This window comes from Elephas maximus, chromosome 3 (genome assembly GCF_024166365.1).
Source record: "Elephas maximus indicus isolate mEleMax1 chromosome 3, mEleMax1 primary haplotype, whole genome shotgun sequence".
Lineage (NCBI taxonomy): Eukaryota > Metazoa > Chordata > Mammalia > Proboscidea > Elephantidae > Elephas > Elephas maximus.
Genome location: NC_064821.1, coordinates 135,061,229 through 135,072,807, shown reverse-complemented (window position 1 = coordinate 135,072,807; position 11,579 = coordinate 135,061,229). Strand labels below are relative to the sequence as shown.

Here is an 11,579-nt window from a genome sequence, read left to right as displayed (position 1 = left end):
CACCCCACCACCAAGGTTTCTGGTACGCGATACATGGTTTTTAAACTGATTACATGCTAAGATTTTTCTCTACTGATGAAAACAAATCATTGTCCAATTTTTGTAGCTAGGTCACTGCTATACCCCAAGCACCTGGACCAGCAGTTTCTGGCACAAACAAATCTTGTCTGAATGAACGTATGAGCTAGATTGTTCCCAATGATTTTTGGACTGTAACTAAAAAATACTGAATGGCATACATGCTGTTATTAGGTAAATATTTCTTTATTAAATGATTAATTCCATAAATAAATTCTTTTCACTGAATATAAAATTAAAATCATTTACAAATTATTCCAGTATTACATTTCTCCACCCCCCCAAAAAGCTACATTTTGATAAATAAAAACATTCAGTCTTAAAACACCTGATTTCTGTTTGCAGTTTAGAGTGCAGATAGCTGCCTCTCACCGACACTCATAGAGTGTCACCTCGGGAAGGGATGGAACACTTTCCAATTTATTTCTGTCAAAGGACTACTAAGGCTTTAACTGTCTAAGTAATCTTATTATCTCTTACAATTGTAAAACTGAAAGGATAAAAAGTCTAGAGAAAAATACGCTTACCAAATAATTTACAAACAGAAAACAGAATGTCAACACTACAAGCTCCAAAATGAAGCAGTAACGTGTGCTCCAATACTATGAAGCAAAGTATTCTCAAATTGCAGCTGCATCAGTGTCCATCTGCACCAGCGCACATGGCAGTTTCAAAATACCTTGGTACTACTCAAGAATGAGCAATGCATTCCCTCTACAATAGAGTCCCTTTACCCATACCGCCCCCACCCACGTCTCTGTGCTTCTGACATCCTTCTCCCTTATTTGTCCACCCATGCACTGGAAGCCCAGGTAGCATTTAGTCCCTAAATTTGTGAATGTCATTGAACAGTCTGTAGAAAGGAAAGGCTGCCTCATTGGCATGTGGGCAGTTGTAGTTGCATCTGCAGGACTGGATCATCATGACGTTCTTGGAAAACATCTCTCCATCTTCACAGCGGAACCGCATCTTCACAGTCCTGGTCTGCTGGGGCGTACAGCATCGGCCATCTATGCAGGAACCACAGTACTTGGGCCGGTATTTCTTCACACTCGAACATCCAGCATAAGTAAACTTGACTGGTTCAGGGGATTTCTTGGTCTTGCTGCATTTCTTGCCCTTCTGTAAGAGAGGAGAAGAAAAGTTAGCAACAATATTTCTAGTTCTCGGAAGAGAGCTTTGCATCCCCAACCACCTGCTGAGGAACAGCCTACATGTCACCGAAAGAACTTACTTTCAGGCTGCTGTACGCTGGCTGTCCACAAGGTCGCACTTCACAAATACGGGTTTCTTTAACCAGGCGGCATTCAGGGTTGTCATTGGTAACTCGTGTGGAGATACCAGTTCCGCAGGTCTTTGAGCACTGGGACCATGAAGTTGTTTGAACAATACATTTCTGGCCATGCAAAGAAGGGTTGTAGAGGATGTGAGGTTCCAGTCCAAAAACTAGAGGAAGAAAGAGGGAAGATTCTTCAGAGGCATACCAACACATTCTCAAGTACTCTTTTCTACAAAGTTTCAAACTAGCTTCAGTACAAGGTCTTAGAACAGACTCAGTCTCTACTTACCAGGGAGTCGCTTCAGGGGGCCGCCTTTTCCAACTGCAATTAGTTCATTGTTTCGTGTTAACTCCACCTCTGAAGCATCCAATCCCAGCCCCTTGCTGAAGAGGCTGTCCCTGTCTTCCGTGGGGTCCTTGGCACCATCCTCATCACAGACCCACTCCTCACAGCACTGCCCAGTAACTTTGACAAGCCGGGGGTTGGGGCAGCCCAGGTTGGGCAGAGATAATTCCTGGGGACACAAAGGAATGCAGCCCACCGCGCCATCGATACATGTGCACTGATGTTTACAGTTGGGCTGGAAACTTTCCCCGTTCTGGTAGATTCTGGAGTTATATTCACAGGGCCTGCCCTCTGACTGAGCTGCAAAGATCACCAAAAGAGAAAAGAGAATAAAGTTAAGATTCCAAACCACGGCCTGAAACTCACACATATTTTCTGCTCTGTTAAATTCAATTTATGGTAAAGTTCTCTCTAATTCCCCGGAGACTCCAGACCAGAACAATAAGTTAGTCAGGAATCACTTTTCCGTATGCGCTTTTCTTTGGGCCCAGACACACTGAATTGCATTCCAGACTGCTGAAATCATGTGCCTTTCTGCCAAGCTACCAACAACAAAGCATCACCATACATGGTCTCAAAATTACTAAACTTCTGGACTTCGGGGACTATTATTTTTTTAAAGGGGCCAAACCACAAGCATCTTACCTCTGCAGATCCCCTTCAGAGCGGTAGAGCTGGCGCCGAAATTGCATTCCAGCCCTTTGGTGTGGTCGCAAGGCTGCGTTTTGCTGCAGTCCTCGTTGAGCTGCTTGGCGCAGACCTTACAGCAGCCGCAGCCGTCCCGGACCAGCCCGACTCCCGGGGCGCACTTGGGCGCCTCCAGGGGGCAGTGGCAGGCGGCGGGGCAGGTGGTGAGCGCCTGGAGGGATAAGAAGAAGCGCGTGAGACTTGGCGCGGTACACAAGTGGGGCGCTGCTGCTGCTCAGGGAAGGGACGGAAAGTCTGCGACCCTGACGACGGGGAGTCCCTGCTCCCGTCCAGCCCGGTCAGCTCGGGCGGCTGCGCACACCAAGAGGCCTCCGACACGTCTTCGGGGGGGGCTTAAAGCAGCAGCTACACCAAAGTGTCCCGAACTTTTTAGTATAGCTTGTCCTCCCGCGGGCATTCTAGGCAAAGGGTAAGGAACTGGCAGAGCGAAGGGGGAGGCGGTGGCAAAAAGAATCCAACTCACCAGCTTGGTCAAGTGGAGAATGATGACGGTGAAGGCGAGCGTCCTGGCCGTGCGGGAGCTCATTGTGGCGCGCAGAAGCAGCCCGGGACGAACGCAGCAGCGAAGACGCCAACACACTGGTGCACAGCGCGAGGGCCTGGCGTGGCTGGGTCGGTGCGGTGCTGTGGGTGAGGCGGTCTCGGTGGGCAAGAAGGCGCAGGCCGGTCTGCGGGCTGGAGGTCTGGATGGCGGGCGGGCGTCCTACTCGAGGAAGAGCGCGGAAGCTGCTCTGGGGCGCTCTCGGTCGCGTTCTGCCCAGGCTCCCGGAGCCCGCCCTTTTTAAGCGCCGGTGGCGGCGCCGCGTGTTGCAGTGACGTCGGCGCTGTCTGCGCGTTCCAGAATTCTCAAACATCTCAGGAATGCTGGTTGGCGCGGGTTGCTGCCAAGCACCTCCCCTGGCTCTGTTGCACCTTTTTTTTTTCTTTTTTTTTTTTTTGTCCCGGATCCGTCAAGAAAACAGTCCGTTTTTTCCACTTTAAATAATGACTTCTATTCGAGAGGGCTTTTTTTTTTTTTTTTTTTTAGTAAGTGGCAGTGGTGATGTGGCTGAAGAATTGTGGGGGACAAGGAAGAATAGTTCAGAACTTCGCCTGGACTGGGAGGGTGGGAGGATCTGAGAGGGAGGAACAAAAGTGGTTTTGTTTGCTGATGCCGAGTTGACTGGGCAGCCTCGGAAACCCTCACCCGGGAAGACAGCGAGCTGTTTGCTTGTTTACAGAGAAGGTGAGAGTCAAGTTATCTATTGAGAGTCGAGCGTGGAGGGGGAGTGTGTCGCCGAGCCAGAAATCTATTTGTGGACTACAACGAGGCATATTCGGATCAAGTCCCAAAGCTTTGGCATGGTGTTTATTAGCCAAGTTAAGTGTATTGCAAATTAATACCCGCAATGGCATTTATGAATGAGAAGGGAGGGGGGATCAGCTTCCCCCTTCGTCTGGCAACTTCCTAGGCAGAGGTCTTCCCCCCCACCCCCACCCTCTTTTGGTATGTTGTACTTGTTTGTTTTTGGAGGTTCCCACATTAGTTCCAGCCCACTGCCTGGGTTGGAAGTCCGAAAGGAAACGAACGCCGGGAGCTCTCCGGGAGGCTGACTTGTACTTCCTCGCGGATGTGAGAGGCCGGGTAAGCCCTCCCATCCTCCCTCCGCGGGCAAGAGGCAATGCTAACTAAGCACCCAGCCTGAAGCGGAGGGGACCACAGTGAAGTGATTTGAAACGAAATCACCTCCATATACTGCAAGGCCAAACCAGATCACAGCACCGTTGTGCCAAATGTGTCCCTGGAAAAAGCAGATTCCTTAAAGCTGAAACATTTTTGTGAGGTTTTAAACTTCTTTCCTTCGGACCTCTTGGAAGCCTCTCATTTCAAATGAATTGCAGTGCTCTTCTGTCCAAGTACAGAGAAATAAGAGATTGGGGGTATAATATTCCCTGAAGATGTTAGCAGATTTTAATGTCCTATTCTACCTGCAACACACTCAGAAGACCCCCTTCAAGCCAATTTACTTGAACATCACCAATATCGTTAGTGTGATTGATAAATACCTTTAAAAATTTCAAAAACTATCTTTTTGCATAATTTTAATAAAAAAGTAAACAAGGAATTATTCCAGACTCCCTTTTATATATGCTCTAGGAGAATTGGAAAGCCTCGTGGTGTAATGGTTAAGATGTATGACTGCCAAAAGGTTGCCAGTTCAAATCCACCTGGCACTCCTTGGAAACGGTATGGGGCCTGTCCTATAGGGTCGCTATGAGTCTGAATTGACTCCATGGCAGTGGGTTTGGTTTTGGTTTCTAGGAGAATTACTCATTCTTTGTAAGGTATAGGGCTGTTCAGCCTTCATAATTTAGTAGCCTTGTTTGAGAAAGCCTTCAGGGCTGACTTTATTTGTGAATGACCCTGGTAAACACAATGAGAAGGTATTGGAATGATAACACTCTCCGATGAGGGGAACTGTTGCAGGAAAGGGTTAAGTTTCATTCATTCGAAAGTGCCGTTTTCTTCCAGGAGGAAGGAGTAGGATCTCTAAGGCTTATTTGGAAGGGGTTTGGACAAAGGACTTAACTTTTCGAGACAATGGACTGTCAAGTGCTATGCAAATTAAGGAAAGTCTGGGCCCAACACCAAACCCAGGCCAATTTGTCAATTATTATTTAGAAGAATGCCCCCCCCCCCCTTAGAGTTTCATTATTGTTTCCTTCTTAATGAAGGAGGCGGGTGGTGAGGCAGAGTAGGAACAGTACAGGGTGGGAGGAGGTGGTGGATAGAGAGCGGAGAAGAGCGTTCCTGGCTTCTGTTGTGGCCTCTTTTCTATTTGACTTCATGGTTGTAAGTATTTCCAGATGGTGAATCAGACACCAGACGTAACAATATTTCCATATTTGGGTATAGCAGTAGCCTGCGTTTTTAACATTTTTCTGCCTCTGTTATCCAACCACAAAGCATTCTTGACAGCTTAAAATGTTAACTATAGACTTAACTTCTGTTCCCAGAGCAGGAAATTCTTTGGAATTCCTTGTTTTTCACGCAATCTGTCTGTCGTGGTTTAAAATAAAATTGTAGTGGATGATCCAACTGGCCATATATAGGTTGTTTCTTTATGGTGGGGGGCTGGGAGAGGGGAGAAGCAAAGAGATTCAGTCTGCTGCACAGCATTCAAACACACGCCATTCCAGAGATTCCTTTAAAAATCAGATTAAAGTTTTCGAACAAGGGTGTGTGGGTTTGTTTCCTGACTCCAACTGGGGAATCTTGGAGGATGAGTTTGCCCCAGAAGAGAAACTTAGAGAATTGCCCATGTAAAGCAGGAGGTGGGTGTGGGGGGGGGGGGGTGCTGGAACCACAGGGCCAGGAGGTGGAGAAGCCGGAGCAACTGAAGTAACCTATGTGCACAGCCTTTCCATATACAATGTCCTGGTGCTCCTGCTAGTAAACTACAGCAGCAGGCGAGAGAACAGCGGCTCCTCACATCCTGCCCAGGGACTGTCCAGAAACCTCAGACGTCCCGTCGCCTTTTCGCCTCCTGCGCTGAGAGCGGCAGATCGGTTCACGTTGACGGATTGGAGGGGAAATGTGCAAATGTCTATGGGTAAGTGTTGCTTCGGATGCTAATTCTGCCTGGCTCTTTTGCTTTCTCCCCCCCCCCCCATCCCTCCCCATACGGTTGCCTCTGGAGGGAATAACTGGTCGCCTTGTTTCTTTGGGCTGCAAGCCACGGAGAAGGGGCTGCTTGTCTTCTTTAGTTCCTGGCTTCGGGCTGAGAGGTGGGGACGTCTCTCATCCACTGCTGCCAGGGAATTTTAGGCCACCGAAAGAAGGGTCCACTGTCCGGCGGCAACTGAGAATAATACCCCTAAACCTCGCGACTCTGGTTTCCTGGCCCGAGGCCAACGGTTCTCAAACTTTAGCGTGCATCAGAATTACCTGAAGGGCTGGTTAAAATACTGGTTCCCGGCCGCACCCATAAGTTTCTGATTAGCTACATTTCTAACAAGTCCCTCAGTGATGCTGATGCTGCTGGCCCAGGGATCACATTCTGAGAACCACTGCCTTGGATGACAGGAGTGTCTCTAATAGGTGTGTGTGTCCTGTCAGGTACTCGCCTGCACACCCAGTCTCACAAATCCACTTTTTATAGCCACCTCAATGAACAGAACAATTTGTGATGACTGCAAAAGGCCGGGTCTAATGAGGCGCCCCCGCACCATTCTGTTTGTTCCACCCCACCTCGCCTCCCCCCTTGGCGTGATTACAGCGAAAGCCAGAGGCGGTCCGGGACTATAGCGGCGGCGGGAACTGGGCGGCAGACGCACGGGGAGGGTTTCGGTAGCACCCAAGGCCTGTGTGGCGACAGTGTGCAAGGTCCGCGCAGTGGGAGGGCCCCGTGCCAGAGGCACTGTTAGGCGCCCGGCGGCCCACCGCTCCCTGCGCGCTGCCCGCCGCCCGCCGCCCAGCCTGCCGCCCGGCCAGCGCACCCTCAGTCCCTGCGGTTGCAGGGTCGGAGGTTTCCGGCGGCGCGCGGCGCAGGACGTTTCCAGTCCCGGCCCATATTTGGTCAAAGTCTTTCAAGACTCAGTCATACAACCTCTTGGGGGCAACGGCAGCAGCCCTGGGGGCTGGCCCGGCAACCGCGCGGCGGCCTTGTTCCTGAAAAGTGCGCCGCGGCCACCCGCGCCTAGGCCTCGGGTGTTGCGGCGCGCGGGTGCGCCGACGCCAGGGAGGCCCGGAGGCCCAGCACCAGTGCCGAGCCCGAGTCCGCACCCCCGAGGGCCGCAGCCCGCCCCGCGCTGCGTGGGAGGCTGGCGCGGAGGGCGCCTCAGCCCGGTTGTGTCACTTTTCCCGTCCGCCCCACTGTTGACTCGTCCTCCCAGCGGGACAGCGAATTGCCGCGCCATGCCAGACTTAGAGGGTACGCCCAGGCGCGGGGGTGTGGGTGTGTGTGTCGAGGGTGGCATTTGCTCAGACAACCGAGCCCACCCGAGAGCGGGGACATGGAATTGACTCTAAGGAAAAACTCCAGAGGGTCTGAGTCCCATTATGCCCAGGAGGGAGAGATGCTGTGGCTTGTTCTCAGTTTCTCTCAGTCTCGCACAAGCTCTTTGTTTCTTCCTCATTAAGAAAAGTTCCTTCCGTGAGGGAAGCCCTGGTTAAGAAGCCCTAGCTCTGCCGTCGTGTAGCCTGTATAGTGTTGGATAAGCCACTCATCCTCTCAGAACTTTGTATTCATTAGTAAATTGAGAAAGAAGGTGGCTGGTAGTATAAGGGAAGCAGTACCTTTCAGGGCTAAAATTCATGCCAGGCCCTGCTCATAATGATAGAAGCAAACACATATAGGGCTCGCTCTATTCCAGGCATTGTTCTGAATGCCTGCTGTATGTTAATTATCCTATGCCCCTATAAGGCAGGTCCTCTCGTTCATACCATTTTCTGTCTAGATGAAGAAACGGAGATACAGAAGGTAAATGACTACTAACCAGCCAAACGTCACTCACGTAGTAGGTAACAGAACTGGGTTCAGACCTAGGCATCTTGGTTCCAGCAGGCCTTACATTTAGCCACTGTGTTTTACTAAAAACCTACTCCGAATCCCTTACTTTTACTTAACTCTATCACAACTCACCCAGATATTCCAGGATAAATGCATCATTAGAAAAACAGTTGGTAAGTTAACAGAAGTTGTGCAAACCCTGAGAATTGCCTCAAGAGCTGACTCCTTTTTTGGGGGGGGGGGCAGTGTGGCGTTTGCATTTTAAGAGAAAAAGCTTTAATGCAAGTAAGTTTATATGATGGACTTTTAGGCAGCTTGCCAGGCTGTTGGAGATGATATTTGGAGCCTTCTGACACCTCATAAAACCACACTGATCAGGTGGTACCTTCTTCTGGAGTAAAACTAGGCCTGGTATTGAGAACTTCATTTGTCACTGAGATCAGGTTTTCAGCATCACTTACTCAAGGTTAATCAGTCCGAGTGTTCCTCGTGGACCATGTCTGCTTTTAACTTTTTTTCGACTATATGTTATAAGTGCAATTCCCTGGATACCCGAGGACAAGTTGTTTATCCTCTCAGAACCCCAGATTTAGTCAGAGCTGTCATGGTACTATGCTAGGCATTGGAGATACTGAAAAGATGATTTTAATATTGATATTCCCCTGGAGGAACCTATGGTCTAGGTGGCGGGGCGGGGGGAGGAGAATCATTTCAATAAGCATGATAATTGCTATTGGAGAAGTGGGTAGAAAGTGCTGGGTAGGTACCTCCCTACTTGGGGAGTTTGGGTAGAATAATTATCCTGGGCCTGATATGATGAACAAGAGTCTGGTAGAAGGAAGGACATTTGAGGCAGATGGAACAGAACCTTGACTGTGCTTGACTGCTGATCTAGTGTGGCTGGACCATAGGATTCCTTTGGAGAACTGGCATGAGAAGTTCGCTGGGATCTTCTGTGAATGGCCTTGTCCCTCACTGCATTGTGGCTCCACCACCTGAGGTTTTGTCTTGGTTTCCTCATCTATAAGGTAGTGAGATTGCTCTAGTTCAGTGCCCACAGGGATCATCCAGGTAACAAAATGTCATGTCTCAGGATAAGTACTGGCTGACATTTGGCCTCAGCACTGGGGAGCCATGGGGGTAGTAGGGACCACCTACGGGCCTCGGTTGTTATTAGGTAGGACTGTAGGTCCAGTGTTGGTCTCTTTTTCCCAATTTTGAAAGAGATAGCAGAAATCTGGATTTTTATATGAAGTCTTCTAATTTTTGAAATGTTGCAATTATTTTAAAAAATGTTAATATGCCATCTAGGTTAACCCTGGGAAAGCAAAAGAAGACAATGTGTGTGGGCTGTCAGTTGTGGCCTCTGGACTGGATGTCTCTAAGAGCCTGTCCTACTCCAGCATTCTGCAACCCCAGCCACCTGTCCCATTTCCAGGAATAGCACCCCGGACTCCACTTAATTGTCAGGCAGACTAGACATTAATTTCTTTAAGAATCAGGGCTGCCACTTCACTCTTGTTTTTAGGAGTTTATGCCCTATCAAGAGGAGCCTGGTGGTGCAGTAGTTAAGCACTTGGCTGCTAACTGAAAGGTCAGTGGTTCAAACCCACCAGCCGTTCCACGTGGGAGAAAGATGTGGGAAGAAGGATGTGGCAGTCTGCTTCCTTAAAGTTTACAGCCTAGGACACCTTATGTGGCAGTTCTACTCTATCCAGTTCTGCTCTGTCCTGTAGGGTTGCTATGAGTTGGAACTGACTTAAAGGCAGTGGGTTTGGTTTTAGTTTTTGGTTTACTCCCTATCAACGGAACTGGAATAAGTAGTTTTTAAAATTTTTCTACTTTACTTACTCCCTAAACCTTACTCCGTCTCCCTCTTTCCTCACCTCACTGAATTAATTTTGTAAGCAGCTGGCATGGCCTTTGCAGCATAATAGGAAATACTTTTTTTTTTAGGGCATCCGTATCCAATGGGAACGATATCTGTTTATTTCCTCCGTCTGGCGACTGTCCACAGGAAGCCAGGCATTTCTAATTCCCTTACCTTACAGAACTTCTTGTTTTGTGATAACACAGGAACATTTTTGTTGGAACGGACTGGAAGACACCTCTCCCACTCCACCCTGGAATCCATCTTCTAGAGATGATTTAGCAATCTGAAATATAATAATTATAATTCACTATCAGATTGGTTGCCTCCAGATTCAGGGGATTAAGAATTAACCTCCGCCTCTTGTGTTTTATTTCCAGAGATACCTGTCTCTTAATTGCCCACTTAAAACCACGATACCACAATCAGAATTTTGAAAGGGTCTGTTATGGGCACAGTCGATGGGGAGCTTACATAGAGTTTGAAGCTATTTGCTTGCGGTAGCTTTTTGTGGGTCCCAGGGCTTAGGGGTCAAAGAGAACTCCGAAAATGATGCTGATTTTGTGAGATAGGACATGTATAATGCTCTGCATGATACTTGGCACATAAACCAAAGAAAAAAGAAACCTATTGCCGTTCAGTCCATTTTGACTCACGGCCACCTCATGTGTTACAGAGGAGAACTGCTCCATAGGGTTTCCTTGGCTGTGATCTTTATGGAAGCAGTTCATCAGGTCTTTCTTCCGAGAAGCTGCTGGGTAGGTTTGAACCGACAACCTTTATATCAGCAGCTGATTGCAAACTGATTGCATCACCCAGCAACCGAACTTGGCACAAAATAAGTAGTCAAAAAATTACAATTATTACTCCTTCTGCTAAGCACTGCCGTTAACTTTCTCTACAATTAGCATAGAATGAGCTAGACTTATTCTGTAGAGAATATTCTCAATTCTTTAGACTAGATGGAATCTAGTTATAAAATCAATAGCATTCTTGATAAGTGGTACATAAATGTCATTAAAAAGACCTAGCCCAGTATTATGGCTTGCTCTGGGGCACCTGTGGCTGTCTAAGAAAAACACTCAAATCGTCTTATCTGCCACAACATTGTGACTTTGCTTATAGGCAGTAGTAAGATTTTTGTCTTTGTTTCCTCATCTGTCAGATCATGGGATTGTCCCAACTCAGGGAACTTGTACTCAGGTGCCTGCAGAGATCATCCAGGTAACAAAGTGCCACACCTGAAGATTAGTGCTGGCCGACATGACCTCAGCAATGGGCGCCATGGGGACATAGGGACCATCTATGGGGTCTGGACTATTTGATGCCTAACATGGGCTAGGCAGTTAGTATATATGATGTCATCTAACTATTATCAATAGCCCTATAAGGTTTTTTATTTCCATTAAAAAAAAAATGAGAAAACTGAGGCTTAGCTATAGTCAGTAACTGGTGCAATGGCACACAGTTTTTAAGGGGGAACAGTGTCTCTACCAGTTTCCAAGGGACATTCTTTGGAGGGACAGCATGGTATTTGTTTATGCACCATGAAATTTACCTTAAAGTTTAGGAACTTGCCTCAAATTCTTTTTTTTATTATACTTTAGGTGAAGTTTTACAGAACAAACTAGTTTCTCATCAAACAGTATACACATTGTTCTACAATATTGGTTAACAACCCCACTGACATGTCAACACCCTCCCTTCTCAACCCTGTGTTCCCTATTACCAGCTTTCCTGTTCCCTCCTGCCTTCCAGTCCCCGTGCTAGGGCTGGTGCGCCCCTTTAATCTTATTTTGTCCCATG

At 48.0% G+C, this 11,579-nt stretch overlaps 1 protein-coding gene across 1 annotated transcript; it reads right to left on the bottom strand.

The window, feature by feature from the left end:
- Positions 1-246: 246 nt before the first annotated feature.
- On the bottom strand, positions 247-3,184 carry CCN1 (cellular communication network factor 1). Its single transcript, XM_049879668.1, has 5 exons — positions 2,875-3,184; positions 2,349-2,562; positions 1,647-2,003; positions 1,313-1,524; positions 247-1,200 (listed from the first exon to the last, which is right to left on the bottom strand). The coding sequence occupies exons 1-5, from the start codon at positions 2,935-2,937 to the stop codon at positions 898-900; spliced, it is 1,149 nt and encodes a 382-aa protein (XP_049735625.1). The 5' UTR covers positions 2,938-3,184; the 3' UTR covers positions 247-897.
- Between the last annotated feature and the right edge of the window lie 8,395 nt (positions 3,185-11,579).

Bases quoted from the DNA above. Each gene is read 5' to 3' on its own strand.
- CCN1 (XM_049879668.1), bottom strand. From the start codon at position 2,937: ATGAGCTCCCGCACGGCCAGGACGCTCGCCTTCACCGTCATCATTCTC. The intron at 2,563-2,874 runs GTGAGTTGGATT...TTATCCCTCCAG, and splicing joins TTCTCCACTTGACCAAGCTG to GCGCTCACCACCTGCCCCGC. The intron at 1,201-1,312 runs GTAAGTTCTTTC...CCTCTCTTACAG, and splicing joins CAGCGTACAGCAGCCTGAAA to AAGGGCAAGAAATGCAGCAA.